The sequence below is a fragment of the Vicia villosa genome, linkage group LG3, assembly GCF_029867415.1.
Source record: "Vicia villosa cultivar HV-30 ecotype Madison, WI linkage group LG3, Vvil1.0, whole genome shotgun sequence".
NCBI lineage: Eukaryota > Viridiplantae > Streptophyta > Magnoliopsida > Fabales > Fabaceae > Vicia > Vicia villosa.
In genome coordinates, this window is record NC_081182.1 from 33826731 (window position 1) to 33850469 (window position 23739).

Consider the following 23739-nt stretch of genomic DNA (forward strand, 5'->3'; position numbering starts at 1 on the left):
TATTACTCTCTCCGTTTTAAAAGGAGTGTCGCTTTAGAAGAAAAAAAATCTTTTAAAATAAATGTTATTTTCACTTTTAAATTTAGAAATGATTACTATTTTTTCAATTGTCCTTTAATGATTTTTTAATTATTATTTAGTATACTACTTCAAATATATTTATAGAATAATTTAATAAAAATACAATATTTTATAACACTATTATTACATAATGTGTTTAATAGGTGTAGGAAGTATTACGATGGTTAAAAAATCATGTACTCTCTCCGTTTTTTAATATAAATCATTTTGAAAAAAAATTGTATTTAAATATAAGCCGCTTTATAATTTCAATAAATAATTAATATTATTTTTCCTATTATATCATTAAATATTTATTATTCTCTCTCCTTTCAATTATATAAATTTATCTTCCACATGTCATTAATGAAAGATAATTTTGTAAAAACCTTCGTAATTTCTCATTTTCATACAACAAATATTATTTTTTTTAATATGTGTGAAAAGTCTAAAACAACTTATAATAAAAAATAATAAGAATATATATTAATTTTAATAAGGGTCTTGCTAATTAGTAGATTACCGACATAAATTTACTATTTTAAAGTGGTTCTGAAGATACTGCTTATCATTTCCCTTTTAATAAACATTCATTTCTTGCGTGGTCAAAGATTCTTATCACAGAATCAAAAATAAAACCTTTGTTAAAAAAAGAAAAAATGAGAAAAATAACATTTCCTAAAAAAGGACCATACATGAAATTATATTTATTTTACCGTTTACAGATTAAAACTTCATCCCTGTCTGTTATTCATCCAACAACCCAAAAAATGAACACAAACAAAGCAGAAGCTGAACGGTTACTCGAAATCGGCGAAGAGCTTCTACAGAAACGCGATCTGAAAGGCTCACGAGAATTAGCCATTCTGGTCCAAGAAACCGAGCCTCTTCTAGAAGGTTCCGACCAGATCCTAGCAATCGTCGATGTTCTAGAAGCAGCCGAAAAGCCTCTGAACCTCAACACCCACCACCTGGATTGGTACGCGATTCTTCAAATCGATCGGAACTCGCGAGACTCGCGAGATCCGAGTTTCATAAGGAAACAGTACCGAACTCTGGCTCTTCTTCTTCAGCCTGATAAGAATCCGTTTTCGTTTGCTGAGTTGGCTTTCAAGCTTGTTTCTGATGCTTGGGCCGTTTTGTCTGACCCGGCCCAAAAGGCCCAATATGATAGGGGGTTTGAAGTGGAGGGGAATGGGTTGGGTAGTTTTTGGACTGCTTGTCCTTATTGTTACTGTTTGTATGAGTATGCTAGGGTCTATGAGGGGTGTTGTTTGATGTGTCAGAAGTGTGATAAGTCGTTTTGTGGTGTTGAGATTCCGAATCTTCCGGAGTTTGTTCCCGGGGAAGAGGCTTATTATGTTACTTGGGGGATGTTTCCGATGGGGTTTGTGTTTGAGAGATTGGAAAATGGTGATGGTGGTGATTCTGCTAAGAGAAATTGATTGGTGTTGTTTAATGTTGTTTGTTGTTTTGTTTTAAAGAGTAAAAATAATACTTGGACCGAAAAAAATTCAAGTAGGTTAATAATGGTTGTACTGTAGTGGCAATGAATAAAACTGGAGAATGTCATTGTAATTGTAGTAAATCTATAAAAGGAAATGATTTCGGTCTTCTAAAGAGTGGAAAATGATTACTCTTTTATCTTCTATGCCACTTCTAGTATGCACTCCCTATTATTCTCAAACTCTGGAATTTTCGAACTTGCAAGTTTAAAATAAGAGAGTTCAATTTCATCTAAAACACATTCAAAATTGATCGGATTTTAAAATTTAAACATTGGTTGTATTTTGAAATTTAGACGCATCACATATTACAAAAATCTCAAGTTCTGCTGAAACACATTCAAATGCACAAGGATTATTACAAAAGATCTCAAATTCTTGTACAACACATTCAACGCACAAGGATTTTGAAGTTCAGACTCACTACATATTACAAAAGAACTCAAGTTCATCTAAAACGCACTCCCTGAAACTCTAAACCTTATTTGTCCATGAGAGAGGGACATTTTTGAAAATTTAAGAGTTTGAGAGTAATATAAAGAGTGCAAACACCCTAATTAGTAATGGCACTCTCCATTTCTTTGAAGAAATGGAGTTGATCTCAACTCAACTAAAATACTTCAATTTATGTTGTCTCAAACATTTGCTAAATTGTTGTTATTTAAACAACATGATCTATGTTACAAACCCCACAATTTATGTACATAATATGAGTAATCAGTTGAGATCGCTAGTTTGCTAGTTTTAGTTCTGGTTCTAAAATCAACCTTTTACAAAATGAAAATTAAGGTTGCGTGTAATGCAAGGTTATAATACAAGATTACCCTTAATGGTTAATCAGTTAAGGAAAATACAAATATACAACATAATGTCCAGCTATAAAAAAGATAGCTGGATCATTTTTCTTTATCTTTCTTTGAGGGTGAAGTTCCATTGGATGATGATAAAATTTGGGGTGCTGTTCTTGATTTAGAGGCCTTCTGAACAGAATTATCAGAACTGACATTCTGTGGCTTGGCTTGAGATGGTGACTTTAATTTATCCTGCGACTTTACACTGGAAGAGGGAGTCCATGTCGCTGCAATTTTTTCACCTTCGTCTATGAATGGGACAGAGTGGTTTCCCTTTGCTCTAGAAGGAGTGAAAATGGGGCTGTCAAATGGATCAATTTCTAAATCATAATCACTGTACAACTTCTGAATTGTGCGAATGGGTGTGGCTAGCCGAGCTCCATGATGGCTGATGACTCTAAGAAGATCCAAGAGAATGGCCTCCTGTTTTGTCACATGATAATTATCAAGCACTCAAACAAAATGAATTTTTATTTTCATTCTCAGAATATGAATTGATTATAGAATATAAATTAAATCATAATGATATTTTATGTGGAATCATAATTGAATATCAATTTTTATTTTCATTCTTTCAGAATATGAATTGAATATCAATTTAAGCCACACAACTTTTCTGGAAAAATTTGTAACTAATAAGCCATCATGCAGAACACTCATTTTGAAAGTCCTGCCACAGAGTGAATGATGGGAATAGTTTGAAAAAATTCAGTTTCCTAATATAAAAATGGGTGAGGAATTGATGATACTTATAATACAATTGAGTTGAAAGAACTGAATTAGCAAATTTAATCTCACCTTAACACGGAGGTATTCTTCAGAATGTGAAGTTTTAACAAAGCAAGATATCAGTATCTGTAACAGAAAAATGCATTTATAAGATAATGGCAATTGAAAATGAAAGGAAGAAAAACGATAATTTGGCGATGAATAGTAGAGCAGATAAGATAAGAAAAGAGGAGCAAAAATCAGATTTGAACACATTCCAAAATGTTAATGAAACAAATGCTTCATTCCCACCATGGGTGAAGAAAGTCAATCAGATTCCATGACTTGATATATTACTGGAGAAAACATAAAAGACTCGGGAAACCTATCATAGTATAAAATAACATTTTGACACACATTTTAGTGCAACATATGATAAATAAAAAAGAGCTTTTGTAAGCATTCAAGAACATTTATGATTATGAAGCAGATATTTAAAATAAAGCCTTTGACTTTAGTCAGAGCTTCTGATGCATAATCAATTTAACATTAGAATTACTTATTTGTCCTAAAAATAGATGATTATATATGATTATTATATGATACTAAAAGGTATAACTATTCCTGGTAAAGAATAAAAAAGCATTCTACAAAGAAGAAAAATCCCAAGAGTTTCATTCACATGGCCGGGTAAAAAAATCTATGATGGTTAATTCTAGAAATTTAAGTGAGCAGAAGAAAGCAGTGCTTTAAATTCAAAGCTACAAGGTACTTTACTTTGCCCTGGCTATGCCATAAGATGCATCTCAAGGTTAGCCTTATAAGTTATAATGTCTTTCTGAACCAAGACTAAGATATAAAGGGAAGAAAGTACGATACTAAAATTAACTATCTCATAAAATATTATATAAACCGATGAACAGAAAAAAGTATCAACCATGAGAGCTTGATTTTCTGGATTGACATCCTCCAGAAAAACCCTTCTGTGCAATTTTCTTTGCTCTACTAGAGGATTTTTGGCCAAAACCTTGCGCATATCAGCTATGATGCTCTGCATTAAGAAATAAAGAGAGATATTGCCTCAGTTTTTAGATGAGGAGAGAGACACCAGAAAGTACTGGCAATTTTTTTTGAAGCGACTAAACCAGGAGTACTCACGTTAATATTATTAACATCCAAGTGACTGACAGCAAGGTGAGTTTTGATGCGCCAGTGAGTTTTCTTACTAAGATTCCTTACAACATTTACACTCAACTTGTGATTAGGAATGTGAACTGCTTCACAATCAGCACCTCTAACTACTGTTGGTGACCACCAGCCTACATGCTGCAGAAAGTAAGAAAATTGAGTTCCATTTTTCCCCAACTATAATGGAAACCACTCACTTTGGAATTTGGATTACCATATTTTCAGTTCTCTTAAACAACCCTTTCAGTAAGTTAGAATATAGATACTAACCTCAACTCTACCAGAAACCTCATATCCTTTTATCTTTGTTTTAATCCGCTCATTCACAACAAATGGCCGAGTTGCATGAATCATCAAACTTGAAAGGAAGTTCATGAATATCTGAATGCATCAGAAAAATTAAGCGAGAATGTAAAGACCATGCCTTGAAGAGTTGCTCTTAAGGAATTTAATGAAATTGAATACAAAGAGACCTAATATAATAAGTAAATCTGAAAGTGTCGCGAAAGACTGGGATGGGAAAGAAATTATGAGAGAATTTACAAAATTATTTTTCACATAGAGAAATTTAAAAATTGAAAGGAGTAAAAGATAGTGCGTATGATGAAAAATAAACATTAATGTTTCATTTGCGAAGTGACTTATAATTTGGAACTCTTTTTTTTTTGCAATGCGACTTTTAATTTGGAACGGAGGTAGTAAATGAAAGATGAATTAATTGTTCTCTCGAAAGTATCAAAGAGCAATATTATACCTCACGCCCCGCAATCGAAAGCAACACTGTACCCATTCCACCAGCAGTCAACCACTTCTGGGTGGAGAGACCCAGCATCTCCATGAACAATGACACGGCAGCAACCCATATTGCGGTATATACAGCTTTCCCAATAAGATCAATGCTCATCTGTCATGCATAATACAATTTTGCATTGAATGAGCTTTGAGTTTACATTTCTGGAATACCTTCATAATTAACACTGGAATATCCTCACTTTTCTAATCTTCATTTGGAATAACACAACTTATCTAAAGCTTTTAATGGACTCACAACAAAATTAACCCATTGTTTTAGCAAAATGTAACGAACAAACGAACGGAAACATGCCAAGGATATGTAAAAAGAGCATACATTTCTTTCAACACTGGAGCCATTTGTCTCCATACACAGCTTTTGTGCTTGCCGAACAAAGCTGAAAATAGGAAACACGTTATTACATTATGATTTAGCCAAAACAAAGGACTCCAGACACAATAATGATTAAAAAGCAGCTGAAATAATTATGTATTTACAAAAAGCATTGGGAATTAGCAGTACTCTTTACTTAATTTGCATATGAGCAAAATAAATTAATATAAACTATCAAATAAAAAATATAAGAGAATAATTATAATAGAACTATCTTAGATAAGAAGACTCATCATTGTGCCAGTACTTCACTTTTTTCCTTCCTTTTTTTAAAAGTATTTTTGTATGCTCTACATCTAGTTCTAACAATTAGAACAACTAAGCTTATCTTACAATTAAGTGCATGATATTATAAATAAAATCGGCACACCATATATGAAGTGTGGACATAATTCTGCATGAAATCAAATCTACCTTGAAGAACAGTAAGCAAATGTAAACACAGTTGAAAAAGATCTGACAAAACTCGGCAGCCGTTGCTTTATAACTGAACTGGTTTTTGATTGCTGAACTAGTGGATCTAAACTCCTGAAACATTTATGTCAGGGTGTATACCAATAGGACTTCACAAACTTGTAATGGAAAAAAGACTAGCTGATCCCGAAAGATACCTGCAGATGAGCATTACGGCAGTCCAAAGCAGCAAAGGTTGGAAGTAAGATGTCATTATATAACATGAATTGCTTTTCTTCCAACTTCTATCAGTCCACTGAAAACATATGTTACGAAACAGAACATCAATTTATAATACTATTCAATTGCTTGTGGAATGATATAAGATACTAACTTCTTGGAGAAATAGAGATCCGCAAAAGCGCAGGAGAGGTTCAAGACCAAAGACAGCAAAGCCAATGATACCAAGGGCAGGGATCAATTGAAGCACAACCGGTCTTCCTGATATAGCATTACATGACCTACATCAATTAAAAAAAAATAATATATCATGTAGTGAATTTATTTTACTAGTTCATGTTTTAGTTTAGAGTTTTGGTGGGATACAGCCGATTTTCAATATCTATTCACTCCTCCATCACCACCACTCCCAAAAGGAAAACCAGAGCTCAGTACTTGAGCATTCGAGTGCCCAACTCAACAAAATATGAACAAAATACCCTAAACAAAGTGTGAGGGGAAATAACCATGCGGCCTGCAGCTTTGGTGTGACACTATATAGCTAACCACATTCATTTCTTGGGAGAGGAGTCAAATTTGTCACCCAATATATACAAAAAATTGGTTTCCAACATGTCAAAGAAAGCTTTTCAATCATAATCATCATCCGGCATTATAACTTTATCACCACTAGTAACATGCAAGTAAAACAATTTGCAAACAATAGGAATAAGCATGGTTGTTTATACATGTAGGCATTAGCTACATGACCGAGTTATCAATGCAGAGGAAATCTAGCAGAAGTAAAAGTTGCATAACCCATGAAACATAAATTTTTACTACAAAATGGAAAAGGAAACTATCACAAATATTAAATAAATAAAAGATAAACACCAGCTTTCATTTATACATACAATGAGTAAGAACTGCACAAATTTATAGTTATCCTAATTGCCATAATTACATGAATCCCGTCCGTAATAACCCTAATCACATTAATTCAAACAAGATGCATGCCAATGAAAGTTGAAACTTCCATAAACTACAAAAGGAGATAAATAGAAAGACCTTGACAAAGAAACAGCAGCCACTTTTATCAGCGGAGCCTCACACCCTCCAAACGGTACAAGAGCAGATCGGCACAAGAAAACATTACAACTAGACGGTATATGCTTAATTTGACTATATAATCCGGAAGAGATGCGCGGTGAAGACTCTATTCTCTGTCAATTCAACAAGAAAATCCTCCAACAATTCAGAAACAAGTCAAAAAGAAACACACGAATCCTTTCCATATTGACAAACCTACACAAATATCCATCTCACAAGAAGAATTGAATTTTAATACTTACCAAACCACAGCGCAAACGATCAAAGGCAACAAAACATAATCGATTACCGGGATTCGGTTTCTGCCAAAAGACAAACAAATTGAAAATCAACATTCTAGAGAAAATCAGTACAAAAAATATAACAACTGAAATAAGCAACCATCACATACATGACAAAAACTACATCTTCCATTAATACTCATGTATTGCTTAACATCACAAGACAATCGAATTGATCCTGAATACGCCATTGTTGGATTGAACTGAAGTATAAGGTCATGCAACATTGAAATTGAAATAGACCTGAATCAAGACAGCATTAATATTAGGGGATAATAGTAGGGTTTAATTGCAATTTGTAAATAATAAATTTCCAAGCGGATAATAGTAGCATCGAAGTTCAAAACTGCAAAAAGATTGATTCCTTGCTTAAAGTTAAACAATATTCTGAGAAACTGAAGTAAGCTTGTGAGTTTTCAGTTATGTAAAGGTAGTAAAAAAAGAGAAGATGATGAAAATTTGCGGTGAAGTCGAAAAAGATGAATATTGTTAACGTGCCTGAGGGAGATAACAGTGACGCGTAGAAGAGTGATTGAGATATTGGAGGAAGGAGAGATAATAGTGAGAGAATCAAAATATAATATTCGACGGAACAATCGCTACTTTGCAAGAACACAGAAAATATTTGCTTTTTTCGGCTTGTGAAATCTAACGAGAGTCCCGTTTGAACACGAAACTGCAACTGATTTTTATTGTGATAGTGGTAAAACAAAATAGAAATTAAATGCAAATCAGATTTTTATTTAATTGTTAAATTATCAGTTTGTCCTATTTAATTTAGGAATTTTTAAAATTAATTTAAAGTAGGGATGTAAATTTAACTATCTAATAGGTATCTGCAAAAATTATTTACAATAAGTAGGATAAAAATTCATAATAATGGATACCCATGCACAAATAATTATTTATTAAAATAAGCGGGTATGGATGCGGGTATACTCTTTATCTCATACACGCAGAATGTATATTTATATATTTTAAAGGAAATGCTAACCAGTGTCCTCAGGACAATGGTTAAGACTTTAAAAAAAGTAAATTTATCTCGATAATATGCGTATTTAATGCCTCAAAAATTGAAATATTAAATTTTTTAAAAAATATTTTCCTTTTTAGAATGCTTAACCATTGCCTTGAACCACTAGTTAGCAAAACTCATATTTTAATTGATATCCTCGTATAAAAAATGTATGTTTCTATCTTTACATAACAATTAAATTAATGTATGTTTTAATATATGTGTTCCTTTATTTCACAATTTAATAGTAAAAATTTTGAATTTTTTTGTTAATTTTATTTTTTAAAAATTAAAAATATATATGATATTTTTCAATAGATTGATTTATTTTTACTAGAAATATGGGTAACGGGTACGAGTAAGGGTACTTAGGTATCCACAGGTTAAAGGTACGAGTATAAAGTTTGATGCCCACGCATGTATGGGGATTTTTTTAAATTGCGAGTATGACGACGGGTACTATAGTACCCTACTCATACCCCGTCCATTGTGATCTCTAATTTAGAGGACTTGAACTTTGGACCTCTACCTCCTTTTAACTCTTAACTAGGGGTATATACATGTGCCGATTTTAGTTGGATTCGGCCAAACCCAATACTCAATCTATATAAGACACTTAGGTTTGAGTGAGGTAAAATAACCACCCGCTATATCAATGAGTCGGCTTGGGCAAACTCACTAATTTTTAGATTGGGATGGGTTGGTAGTGAATTGCCCAAATAATTTTTTTTGTTTTATTAATATTAAATGACTAAATGATGGATTATCATATTATTTCATAAAAATTATTCAACATTTATATCTTCTTAAAAAAATTAGATAACCTACTTTTACTATTTATTAGCATCATAAAATTGTAAATGATACCATCAACTAGTAAAAATTATCATAAAATACTACCAACAAACTAAATTTGCATGACATAAAATCGTATTAAAATCAAAATAATTAAAGAGTAAAATATCCAAAATTAGTTAAAATCACACTTCACTAATATAGTAAATGTTCAAGAGAATAAAATTGCAACAACTAAGTTATTATTCATCAAAATTATTAAAATTGTAAAAATAAATATTTGATAAATGAGTTAGTGGGTTTTTTTGGGTTTGGGTCTGGTTTTACCCGAAACCCGAATTTTTTAATGGGTTTTTTAGTTTTTAAACTCATATCCACTCAATTATCCTACCCAACCCACTTTTATAGATTTTTTTGGGTGGGTTTGACCGGATTTTGTGGGTTGACCCAACCCATGTACACCCCTACTCTTAGCTGTTTCAAGCCAGTTGAGCTACCCCTTCCGTCCAATTTAGAAATTGAGTTAATTGGTAAGAGTAAGCTAGTGTAAAATTAAGAGGATTGTTTTTCCCACCCTAAGTGGTGGAGAAACACCTAATGAAAATCCAAAAATGTCCATATAAATTTGCAAGTGCATTTTTGAATGTGTTCATTTTACACCAAAAAATGTCCTAAGTGAGACACATCACTTATTTTCTCAAAATTTTGTCCTAAAAATTCTCAGGACAATGCTACTCAGCAAACTCAATGTAATGCAACTCAAGGAAGTAGAAATGATACTCAGAAATTTCAACCAACTCATAAATATAGGAATCAAGGTTGTTAAAATCTCGATTTAAAACCTAAACTCTATAGATTTCACGTTTCTAGGTCAGCATTTCGTGTTAAATCGCAGGTAAAAACCTTTTTATGTAAAATCGTATTTCATAACGATTTTAAGTGATTTAAATTATTTTATGAAATCGTGTAAAATCATGTAAAATCATTGGATTTTACTCTTTGACCTAATTTTACTCTTTGGCACATAAAATTTTCTCTATGCATTTTTAATTTTATTCACATTCATATCTTAGTTATAATATTAAAGAATCTTTAACATTTAGAGATGAATTTAATCAAGTCAAATATGAATGTTCTAATGAAGATGATGTTGTAGAAGAATTGAACTTTTGATTAAGTTGAAGATGAAAAAATTTGTTTTTTTGAACTTGAAAAACTTATGAAACTATTGTTTTCTTATAATCTTTTGGATGTTACTTTTTATGATTTGGTAGACAATTTATGTAGTTTGATACTTGTGAATATTACACTTTATTATGATGATATATTATATTTTTGCTTTATAATTAAGTTAAAATTTTAAATAATTAATGTATTTAAAATATTATATAAGTATATATATGTCGTATATATAAATTTAATATAATTTTAAGATGAGGTAAGCTCTATAATTTTACGTTTCAATTTTACCTAGGTAAAACGAGTCAAGGTAAAAACTCGATTCTGACAGCCTTAATAGGAATGCTACTCAGTCATCTCAAGGAAAGTCAACTCAATTAACTCAAGGGAAAAAGCCAGCAACTCAACCAACTAAGTCATCTTAGGGCAAGGCAACTCAATCAACTCAAGGGAAAAGGCCAGCTACTCAAGGAAATGGAAAGACACAAAAGCTAGTTGTAAGAAGGCCATTTGTATCCCTAGGAACAACAACAAGATTAACTACAACCAAAAATGTAGTTGGCCCAACAACCAGGAGGTCTACTCCAACCAATATAATCACACTAAAGAAGAACATCTAGTGTTATTTAGCCATTGTCTAGTTTATGGTTTTAGCATGTATTTTGAAGCACTTTGGTTGTAATATGAACCACTTTGAATCATGTTGGTACTATGCAATGCATCTTGTACATGTTTATGTAACATGTTAATGTTATTTTGGAACCTTTGTGAAATTTTGTTATGTCTTGCGACCTTTGTGAAATTCTGTCATGTCAATGTCATTTTGGAACCTTTGTGGAATTCTGTTATGCAAATCATTTTGTAATTCTATAGCGTGTTATGCAAATCAATTTATTGTAAACTGGTTAAGTAAACAACACGTATTACATTGTGTTTATGGATTGGTTTATGTACTGATACTCTAAACTGGTTAGTAAAACTGATATTAAACTGATACAAACAATAATCTGGTTAAGTAAAACTGATATTAAATTGATACAAACAATAATCTGGTTAAGTAAAACTGGTACAAACAATAATCTGCCAAACAAACCAACTCATATTAAACTGATACAATGTGTTACATACCAACTGATATTGCTAAGTGATATAAATTGATCAAAACAATACAGTGATACAAACTGATATTGCTAACTGATCCATACAAACTCATCCAGAAACTGATACATACAAACTGGTACATATTCTTAAAACATCCTAAAAACAATACACATAAGATTACAAGAAACATAATTTTTCCATGTCTTTTTCCACTTCAAGATCTTGTTCACTTGAGCTTGAAGTTTCATCGCAACTTCCCCTAATTCTTTATTTGTCTCCCAGACTTTTTCAAACTCCTATTTTGTATCATCAATTTCCTTTGCTATGTTTTCCAACTTATTCATCATAAATTACATCTTCTCATCTCCCAAATCCTCATGAAACCAATTGAAATAACCACACTCTCTTTGCAAGGATCCCTACAAATTTCATATATGTATCGAAACGGGTTTATCACATTTGGACATAAACCAAACTGAAATTAAGGCTTACCATAGAATTTGGACAACCCCAAAAATTCTTTCCAAAATTCTTATCAGTTGTTGTCCTACGAATCACAATTTTGTCTCCATAATAACAATTAGGTACACATCACAAGTTTGTGTATACACTGAATTTTCAACTTTCAGGATTCTTCTGCTTCAGAAACGAAGAACATTGGTCGGACTTCATGCTTCGAAGAAAACGAAAAAAAAAGATGAAAACGATAAACCTATGTTACTTTAATTTTATTTTAGTTGTAAAAAACGGATACACAAAGCGAAAAACGAATAAGCAAAGTAGAATAAGCAAAGTAGTAATAAAGAAGATGATGTATGATTGTCAACTTAACTGCCACATAGCTTAAATACACCGACGTTCGAAAAAATATATATCTATTAAAAAGTTAAAGGATTAAGTTGAGAAAAAACCAAATTAAAGGAACAATCTAAAGTATAATTAAGGGACAAGAAAGATTATTTGGCCTAAAAAAACTCCTATTTATAAAAAGAGACTATCTATGTCTTCACTTATTAACTCGTCTATCCAACCACACCAAATTAACTTCTTTTTTTTTTGACACCAAATTAACTTTATCTACTTAATATAAATGTAAAAAAGTCATGATTGTAACCCTAGCCACATGTCTACTTGATAATAATCCTCGCCAAATGTCATCTTGCTAACCATCATCGCCACATGTCATTCGATGATAATTCTAAATACAAACCCTAATTATACAAACTCTATATTAAAATAAATAAATAAATAAATAATAAAAATAATATAATAATAATAAAAAATTAAACCATCAATATTGTTAATAATAATAATCTACATAATATCTAACTAATAATAATATTAAAATAACAATAATAATAATAATATAATAACAAACTACTACTACAATAATAATAATAATAATAATAATAATAATAATATAATAATAATAATAATAATAATGACAATAATAATATATTCATCTAATACTATTATATCTTATTATCCTAATTCTCATTTTTTTATTAAAAAAATTTAATAATCAAAAAATAATTATTATAATACAAATTTTTAATTAACACTATTATATTCAACTAACTTTATTTTATCTTATAATCCTAATTCTATTTTAATTATTTTTTTAACTATTCTCTTTTAGTTATTCTATTTAATATTAAAATTATAATTTTTTATATAAACTATAAATTACTTAGTTTTCTAAATAATAAATAAAAATCACAAATATGAAAATTATTTTAATTTTAATGAATACAAAAATTGTAATTGATATACTATATTGATGATAATATATAAACATTACAAATAAAATAAATGTGTTTATAATTTCTACTCGACAAAAATAAAAAAATAAAAAAAGATATGCTATTTTAAATACGTTTTTAGAAAATTACGTATTTTCTAAATGAGTACACAAATTTTTTTATGATAAAATTTTAATGAATTTTTTTACAATATTTGAATATGAAAATTATCAAGTACAATATTTATTTAGTATTATTGTACTAAATTTTTTAATAAATCATTATGACAATCTAAAGAAAATAAAAATAAAATTCTATAAATCATTATTTTCCCCATATTTTATTATAAACACTTTAGATATTTTTTGAATTTATTTAAATATAAATATTTTATGTTATTTTTCAATTTAACTTTAACCATTATTTTTCTTTAAAAAAAATTATAATCAATAACTCATTAATTGTATTAATAAAAGAGAAAATGGGTGATGCACTGACAGTGTAAAAAAGTTTTACACTGTCAACTAATCACAACCATGAATCAGGATAAATCAGACTTTAATTTTTAAAAAATTTATATGACATGGCAAAACGATTTGTTTCTATTGGATGACAGTGTAAAACTCTTTTACACTGTCAGTGCACTACCTTTAACCTTTTAATAAAAACATTTAAATATTAAAAATACCCGTTACAACATTTATTAAGTGTTATTCTACTAAAAATATTAATAAATTATTATATTAATTAAAATAAATTAAAAATAAAAATCCTATAAGTCATTATTTTTCCTTTACTTCATAGTATTAATTTTCATACAGGACTAAAATTTATTCTATAAATATTCACAATTTGGATCACACAAAAATTATTATTATTAAGATTTTTTAAATATAATCGTTTAAATATAGATTTCAAAAATTCAATTCATAGTTTATCATAGTACAAATTCATTTATCAAAACATTTTTAATTTCATAATTTATAAAGAAAAATCACATATGCTAATATATTAAATTAAATTTTATTAAAATTTATTAGATTATTAGTACAAGATTTTATTAAAATCTACCATTGTACTTTTAAATATTATTAAACTATTAATTTAAAATTTTATTAATTTCAATTATCTACTTGAATATTTTTTTAATTTAATTTTATAGTTTATTATTAAAATAAAAAATTATATTCATAATTTATCATAGTACAAATGTATTTATTAAAACATTGTTAATTTTATAATTTATAGAGGAAGAATACATAGCTCAAACTATTGTATTATTATTATTATTATTATTATTATTATTATTATTATTATTATTATTATTATTATTATTATTATTATTATTATTATTATTATTATTATTATTTTGTTGTAGTTTATTAGATTATTACTGCAAGCTTTTGACACAATAAATAAATATATTGTGTAACTCATATTCTTAACCTATGAATTTCTTAACCTATGAATTACATTTTTTAATATTTTGTAACGCATATTCTTTTATTATTATGATTATAATTACTTATTTTTTCTATTAATATACATTTTAATTAATGATTTAATTAGTCATTATTCGTTATTATTTTGTCAATTATCATTGTGTATATATATTTTTGATATTGCATTATCAAAGTGTTCAACATATAAATTGTTGGTTGTGCTCTTCAATTTTGTATTGTAAAAATTTTAGTTTCTCTTAACTTATATTCCTTACCATTAGTTTTTGTGGCAGAATAGAGACTTAAATTATTATATTATAAATATTTCAATTCTCTTTTATATTGATACAACTTCATTTTGTCTACTATTGAACTTTCTATCTAATTGTCTTTTATTGGATGATCTGAATCAGGAGAAGATCTTAAATTTGTGTTGCATCATTGTTGCTTGCTTGGAAGTTCTATGAAATGATCGTTCATGTAGCCACATAAGTAAAGGTCTTTAACTCTAATATATGCATCAATAAAAGTTCTATTTTATTAATATAATTTAGTTAGTTTATTATTTTATGGGTGTAATGTTTTAGTTCTGCAGACATTTAAGTATTATAGAATAAGTATAACGATTTCTCAAATTTTTGTGATATCATTATGTCTTTTTCCTCTTTCATCTTATAAATCAAATCATATAAAGTGTATATTGAAGAAACATGTATTATATTTGGACATAAGATTATGGACATAAGTGTATATTTGGACAGAAGATTATGTACACTATTATGTTAGATATAAAAGATGTATAATTTATTCTTTTATGATGTTTTACATAAACGGTGTAATTAATATTTGTGTATAAATTTTTTCGTATGTCTTGGTTCATGGTCTTATACATATCACATGTCTTGAAGTGTAATCAATCGTTTTAATAATAAAAATACAAATCTACATCTACATATGGGTTTGGATCCTCTCCTTTAATATTTTCTCTCCAACCCTCTCCTTCACATTTATGTCTTTATCTCTTTCTAACATTTTATTTCTCTTATTCTATTTATCATTTTTTTTAATTCTCTAAACAATTGCATGTGTTTCGGTTGAAGGAGATGATGGATAGAATGAGAGGATCCATTGTGTCTACATAAATGTAAAACAATCTACATATATGATAATATGATGACTTCCAAGAGACAAACAAACTTGAGCAACAACTTTAAAATTTATATTTTTAATTAATTATTTTATATTATCCTTCTGATAAAAGAATTCCTTTCAAATTTCAAAGACACAAATTTCTTTTGGTTGTTTCATTTGTACGATTATTAATAAAAGTCAAGGACAATCACTAAAACATGTTGGGTATATCAACTATATATATTGTCATATCAAAAATTATTTCATGTACAACTATATGTTGTCATATCAAGGGTTATTTCTATGGAAGGGTTTGAATATATTTCATGTACAACTATATGTTGTCATATCAATGGTTACTTCTATGGAAGGGTTTGAATATATTGGTGGCTAATGATGATTGTGAAGATAGATATTAATACAATATTAAATGTAGTTTACAAAGAAGTATTAAATACTATTTTTTAGTTAATTAATATTTATTTTTTTACATTTATACATTTTAAATTATTATAGTAAATTTTTTCTAATTTATTGTCTTTCATATTAACAAATTAATAGTATAATTGCATACATAATCTTAATCACATATAAGATAATTTTATATGCTTTCACATTAAAAAATTAATAGTATACTTACAAACATAATTTAAATGACCTTATTTTTCACATTAAAAAATTAATAGTATACTTACAAATATAATTTAAATGACCTTATTTTATATGCAAATAAAATATAAAATATCAACTACTAAAAAAATAATTTTATTTCTAATATATTCGTGCGAAGCACGGGTTGGCGATCTTGTTCATCTAATTTATGTCTTTTGATCTGAGTATCTAAAAACATGTTTAAATTAATTTCATTGAATTGAAGCTAAGCAAACACCCACTGTATTGATCGATCCGCTTCAGAAACAAGCTTTTTCATCATCATCACACACAATGAAGCTTCATCCTTTGAGCCAAATCAACCACTCTCAGAAAACCGCTTTTCTCGGTGTTTTCCTCTCAGCGTTGCCATTTTTCTTTCCCAATCTCTTCCAACCTCTCGCTCGTGCTTCCCCTTCCATGTTCTCCGTAAGTTCTCATTTCACACATTTCGTTTTTATTCCATTTCCTCAATTAATAACAGTAATGTATGAAATACCTAATTATTGGAATCAAAATTGATCATGATCGCAGGAATGGGTTGCTCCTAAACCTAGGCACGTCACATTGCTAGAGGGTGCTCTGCAACACAAAACTGTGAGTAGAGTAGAGTATATCACACACATTCATTAATTTTATGCTCTTTGTTTTCATGAATGTTTTTTAATGCTACTTTTTTTGTTGTTTTTTTCAGTCTCTTCAAGTACAAGCTAATGTATGGGCTCCCCTGCCTTTCCAAGGATGGAAACCTTGTGCCATGGATCCAAAATCACCCTGTAGGTTCAATTTATAAATTTGTTTTTTTTTTCCTATTCAAATTCAGGACTGTGTTGTCTGAAAGTGATTCTTGTTTTTATTTATTTATTTATTTATTTCATTTTAATTTATTGCAGCACTGCCCGAAAAATCTCAGGGTTATATTCAAGTTTTCCTTGATGGAGGATTGAACCAGCAGAAGATGGGGGTAAGTAAATGAAATCAGATTGTGTTGAACAGAGTCGTCTCAAGTTTTTAGAGGTCCTGTGTAGATTTGTTTCAGTTTAACCATGAAAAAACAAATAGAGGTCCTATTTAACCACAATTTAACCATGACAAACATTTTATGAGGCCCTATTTAACCATGATAAATTTTGGGCTCTGTGCAGTAGTCTGCCTTGCACGTCCTCAAAGACGGTCCTGATGTTGAAAGGGAATAATTCGGTTCAATTAATGTTGAGTAAAAGAGATATAGTAGTAATTTACCATGTATGATCTGTATTATTAGAAGCATTGTATTTGCATCACTCGTCTAATATCAGTCTCCCTCGTTTTCTATTTAAAAGATATGTGATGCAGTAGCTGTTGCTAAAATTTTGAATGCAACGTTGGTGGTTCCGCATTTTGAAGTGAATCCTGTTTGGCAAGATTCAAGGTATATCTAGAGTGGGCTATTTCTGCAATCTTTATTTATGTCTTTAGTTTTCATACTAGCTGTTAATGTGAAGTTGTTATGTTTCTGTAGTTCATTTGCAGATATATTTGATGTGGATCACTTCATTGATGTTCTCCGTGATGAAGTATCTATAGTGAAAGAGCTTCCTAGTGAGCACTCTTGGAGCACAAGGGAGTACTATGCCACGGGCATCAGAGATACTAGAATTAAAACAGCACCAGTTCAAGCTACTGCGGAGTGGTATATAGAAAATGTATTGCCGGTACTTCAGAGGTATGTGAATAGCATAACCTCATATTCTGCTATGTTCCTTTATCTTTTTCCCCAACGCAGGATTCTTAACACACATGCCTCGCACCCAGTATTTGACATATTGAGTGTGACTGGAGTGGTTTGATAGTAGGTTGTCCAATAGATTTTGGATAGGATGTAATATCATCTTAGAATTTGGGTTGTGTCTAACCCTATACAGACAAAATCGATTTGTAAGGTGAGAACTATCCACCACTTATAAACACATTGTCAGACCTTATCTCATAAAACGTGAGACTTTTAACAAATGTTGTTATTCTTAATATTTCAAGAATAGATGTTAGGTGAACTTATGAAATTGCACTAGGCTTAATGCAGATTTCTCTTACTGGTCAAAACAGTGTTGTTTTTTGAGCCAACATACAGTTTAAGGCTACTTTATTTATTTATAGAAAATAAAAGAAAGTATTTTAATTTAAAGCATAAACAGACGAGATTTCTTCTAATTAAAGTATAAACAATTTCTAGATGAGTTATATAAAGAAAACTATTTCCAGCACAAGATCATGTCTTTATTGCCTCCTGTCACCCATCCATATTTCACAATCTAACAGCTATCCAGCGCTCTCACTCAGTGAGGTGCCGAACAGGCAGACAATTTTTGCTTTCAAAGACCTACTTTCTCTGTCTACTATCCTTGTTATAGTTTATTTACTCTAATAGTTATCACAGGGTAGTTGATTTAGTAACTCAAGGATATTCCTAGGGCAGAAGAAATTTTTCTTTGGTTCTTCCAAGAATTATGTGAAAAGTTTACATAGTTTGAAAGTGTGTGCAAATTTTATGTAGTTTGAATTATGTGCAAAGTTTACACAGTTTGAAGTCTGTGCAAATTTAATTTAGGAAATGCTTTCTTCCTATTACTTTCCTTTTGAATATATAAAAATAGAGCACTATTGTGCTATAAAAGTGCCTGCCATGGTGGAGTTTAGGGAAAGTTAGAGTCACGGGAATCAATTATAGCCAGTCTTACTTGCATCTGCAAAAGACTACTTTAACAACTCAGCACATGGCCTCTTAATCACACAGTAGCAACTCCAACCATTGTACCAATGCTGCTCACCCCAATTCTTATAAATTATCATATTGTAATTTATTCTTGATCAAATGTATATAAAATTCTAAATATGCTTGCTGAGTGCCATTAGTGACTCTGTCTTCCTTTAGATATGCATTATTTACATAGATACCTGTTTTCAAATGTTGTAGATTTTCTCGTTGATACAGTTATGGTGTTGCTGCTATTGCACCGTTCTCTCATCGCTTGACATTCAACGGCTTACCAACTGACATCCAGCGTCTCCGTTGTAAGGTCAACTTTGAAGCATTGAACTTTGTTCCTCATGTCCAGGAATTAGGAAGTATCATTGTTCAGCGCCTTCGCTACAATGCTACTGTCGACCAAGCAGAAGCAAATGACTATTTGCTTGAGGAAACCCATAAGCTAGGAAAACGGCAAAGCGGGAAGTTTATTGTGTTGCATCTGCGTTTTGATAAAGTATTGTCTTCATTTGCATTTTTGCTAGGATGGAAATATTATCGGTCACTTGTCATTTTAATTTCATTTGGAAAGTCTTGTTATCGTGATTACAATATTATATGCTGAAATGTGCAGGATATGGCTGCCCATTCAGCCTGTGATTTTGGTGGGGGTAAAGCTGAGAAACTTGCTCTAGCTAAATACAGGCAGGTGCTTTGGCAGGGAAGAGTATTGAATTCTCAATTCACCGATGAAGAGTTGAGAGGTCAGGGGCGTTGCCCACTGACTCCAGAAGAGATTGGATTGCTCCTAGCTGCTTTGGGGTTCAACAACAGAACACGGCTCTATCTTGCTTCCCACAAGGTTTATTAGCAGCTCATAACATGATAGCTTGTGTTTATATAACAACAATAAAGATTCATTGCAATATTCATAATAATATTTTCTGACAAATAACCTAATAAATTTGACATCTTTGTTCATTATCATTTATGCTTTAATTTTGCACTTAGTCTTGATCGATTCTATGCTTTTAGGTTTATGGTGGAAAAGCTAGGTTGGAAACTTTAAGCAAGTTATTTCCTTATATGGAAGATAAGAAGAGTCTAGCCTCTGAAGAGAAACTTGCCAAGGTTAAAGGAAAGGCATCACTATTAGCTGCTGTTGATTATTATGTGAGCATGCACAGTGACATATTCATTTCTGCTTCTCCAGGCAATATGCACAATGCTCTGGTAAGATCATTGTTCCATATATTTGAAATTTAATAATTATGAAAAGTTACATTGCATAACTACTTATTATAGGTTCAAAAGAGTCTTAACAGAATGATCATATGTTATGCATTGGTGCAAGAAATGAAGTAAATTCCCAAAATTCAACCATTTGAACCAAACATCTTTTGCATCTTCAGGTGGCGCATCGGTCTTATGCAAATATGAAGACTATCAGACCAAGCATGGGACTTTTGGGCCAGCTATTTCAGAACAAGAGCATGAGCTGGTCAGAGTTTCAGCGTGCTGTTCTTGATGGGCATAAGAACAGACAAGGGCAGATAAGATTAAGAAAGGAGAAGCAATCAATATACACCTATCCAGCTCCTGATTGCATGTGTAGAGTTTGATTGAAACAACTTTTGGCAGATGTAAATTGGTCATATGCTTAAAACTACACTTTTGGCTTCTAAACCTATCCAGCTCCTGATTGCATGCTCAATTTTTCTCCCCCAAATTCTGCTTGCAATGGGAAAGGGAAAGGGGAAAATTGCATGTAGTTGAAAAGGCAGTTTGAGTGGGTCTCAATCGCGAAATAAACATGGTCTAAGAAGTTGGCATGGAATGTAACTATAAGATGGCTCAATTACTCAGCAAAATATCAATCATATTTGTGTCAAATTGAAAACTCAGATTTGCTGCAAACTTAAAGACAGTTCCTTTGATAGCTGTAAATCGCAACATACTCTCTCTTGTTATGAATCTAGTGAACCTTAGAATCACGGGAAAAATTCCATGCTCCAAAACAGCTATCACACTTCAACCCAAACGCATATTGAAAATATATTCTTTTGTGTATTAAAAAAAATGCGGGGTTTTGATATTCCTAAAAAATTGATTCTTTAGTTTTTCTTTCTCTAAAAATCATGTCAATGCAACAACCTCACGCGGAACTAAAAAAAAAGGAAATTGCTCTTTTGATTTTTAGTGGTGCGTCTCACTTTTTGAAATGCAAAGATGTTTTTTTGTATTTGGAGATGTATCTCCGAATGCACTTAAAATCGCATCATTTGTTTTATCTTTATTACTATTTTGGATTAGTTAAAGAAAATTACGATGCTATTCTCAATGCTTTTGTACTTTTTCTTAGTGGTTCCGAACTGTTTGACAAATGAATGCACTTCCCATAAATGAGACATCTTATAACAAGTGTTTATGATATGGTTTGTATTGAGTTGACAGGATACAATTTCTCTAACACATTTTTTTACTTCAGAGTAGGCCACCTCAAAATCCATTTGGACGCATCATATGTATTGGGTGGTTTTCAAAAGCACAATATTTTGTTCAGGTTTATTTGAAATCGAAATCCCGTATACCAATGACATCACTGGAGTGACACATTTCACCCAAGATGATAACACTTGGTCGGATCACTTTCTGGAAAAGATGGAATAGTTCACCAAGTTTGGCAACATTAAATGAGAATCAAATAAGGAAAAATCAAAGAAGAAACCACCAATAGATTTAGGTAAGTGACACATGTTTATACACTTTAGTTTTAATCTAACAATGTAACTCATTTTTTGTATGTAATGATGTAGTCTCGATACAATTTGTGACAATCCTAATGTCTATTCTACTTTAATGGCATAGAATTTGGGGGTAAATTTTGGACATTATTTCAATTTTTCCGTTTCAGTGTGTTTTAATGGTTTTGTCCCAATACTAGTTCTATAATGGGTGGATCTTATACACAATTCGTCAATTGGCGTTGCTTACTTCTTGGGTGTGGTCATCCCTAGCCTCAAGTACCTTCTGATTAGATGACCAATGTGATATTTCAGGAGACTATGATAGGGTGTGACACCTTATAGAACCATGTCATGTAGTCGTTAACATAAGCCCTTGTACATGAGCTGGCACCCTGCAATACTCCTCTAGTACAAAGTGACTCTCGAAATTCTCAAGTATCGCATCAAGATATCCGTGGAAGATGGAGGGAAGAGCGGACTCTGAGGGAGGGTCTCATAATAATCTTCAAATACCCAAACTGGTGCATCACTCACTCAAGCAAATAAGGATACATCATACTTGACCCACATGCCAGTCATCCTGAGTATAACAAAATGACATTCAACTGACGCGTCTGGTGGTGATTGTCGTATGTGCAGAAGGCATCGTCATCTACTACATGAAGGTCAAGATACACCCGAAATGGCTCAATCTCTCGATTCCCTTTCTATGGGGCAAAGGCAGCAATATGTTGCCAATCCTCAATGTAGTTAGGCACATGTTCCCACCCGGTGATGCAAGTAAAGTGGGAGATGATCCTTTCCTGAAAATGGTTCAGATAAAATAATAACATATGTATCAAAATAGTTATGAAAATATTGGCAACACTAAATTACCGTAAGCAGCATCCAACTTCATGTCATATGCTTTGTCTTCTAAAGACCACCCTTGTCCAACTTGCATATCATCACCATCGACATCCTCAGTCCACTACAAGTGGTCTTTATAAAGTTCTTCCAAGAATTTAAATCTAGGATGAGCACCTCTGGTGTCATCTACCTCATATGCGGCCTTAGTTGGGTCATCCACCAAATATGTAACCAGCCACTCGCTGGATTCCTCTCAATCGAGCCTTCTGTGGTCTAGTAATTTTCCTCTGACGGGAAGATGCAAGTATGAGACTTCATCCCGGGTGATGATAATATCGCTAATAGGAAGGTGGAAATATGATGCCTCCGAGTTTCATTTCTCTACAAATATCGCTTGCATGCCATGGTTTATGGTCATGTACAGAACATCACAAAAACCGGCAAGAACAAAATAGCGGATAACATCCCTGAACCAGTCAGTGCCAAGTTGTTTCAAATTCAAAGTGTTCATGTCGTGGTTAACCAATTTTAAACACAAATGCTCCTGTAAAAAAAAATATCACCATCGGTCGCGATTTAGTTAGTTTAAAACATATGTAATGCAAAAGTAAATAAATATACCTCTCCTTCCTAGACATGCTAAGCAGCATGGTGTATATAGAGATGAAGTAAGAAGGAGTCAAATGGTCCTCTTGAATAATTCTCTATATGAGCATTAGTAGCGGGTTCTTCCTAGGCTTCAGGTGTTGCTTCATCATCTGGGGACTCGTGGCCCCGTGAAGTAGAGGTCAGGATAGGCGACTACGAGAAGTAGAACCATATGATTGCGAACTTCGACGTTGTGAACCATCAAACGATTTA

General features: G+C 31.2%; 3 protein-coding genes across 3 annotated transcripts; 2 read left to right on the top strand and 1 right to left on the bottom strand.

Annotated features, from left to right (window-relative positions):
* The first annotated feature begins 720 nt into the window (after nucleotides 1-720).
* On the top strand, nucleotides 721-1712 carry LOC131660927 (uncharacterized). The gene has a single exon (XM_058930289.1). The coding sequence runs from the start codon at nucleotides 756-758 to the stop codon at nucleotides 1503-1505; it is 750 nt and encodes a 249-aa protein (XP_058786272.1). The 5' UTR covers nucleotides 721-755; the 3' UTR covers nucleotides 1506-1712.
* A 621-nt stretch (nucleotides 1713-2333) lies between these two features.
* Nucleotides 2334-8189, bottom strand: LOC131660926 (mechanosensitive ion channel protein 3, chloroplastic-like). Its single transcript, XM_058930288.1, has 14 exons — nucleotides 8000-8189; nucleotides 7612-7744; nucleotides 7463-7522; nucleotides 7179-7333; nucleotides 6286-6412; nucleotides 6110-6207; nucleotides 5913-6026; nucleotides 5442-5502; nucleotides 5067-5216; nucleotides 4583-4693; nucleotides 4283-4450; nucleotides 4062-4175; nucleotides 3215-3271; nucleotides 2334-2839 (listed from the first exon to the last, which is right to left on the bottom strand). Exons 2-14 carry the CDS (start codon nucleotides 7726-7728, stop codon nucleotides 2462-2464), a joined length of 1710 nt encoding a protein of 569 aa, XP_058786271.1. The 5' UTR covers nucleotides 7729-7744; nucleotides 8000-8189; the 3' UTR covers nucleotides 2334-2461.
* Nucleotides 8190-16710: 8521 nt separating this feature from the next.
* Nucleotides 16711-21276, top strand: LOC131660928 (O-fucosyltransferase 31). Its single transcript, XM_058930290.1, has 10 exons — nucleotides 16711-16986; nucleotides 17092-17154; nucleotides 17252-17333; nucleotides 17451-17521; nucleotides 17880-17968; nucleotides 18059-18262; nucleotides 19529-19799; nucleotides 19917-20144; nucleotides 20318-20515; nucleotides 20695-21276. Exons 1-10 carry the CDS (start codon nucleotides 16852-16854, stop codon nucleotides 20902-20904), a joined length of 1551 nt encoding a protein of 516 aa, XP_058786273.1. The 5' UTR covers nucleotides 16711-16851; the 3' UTR covers nucleotides 20905-21276.
* Nucleotides 21277-23739: the final 2463 nt, after the last annotated feature.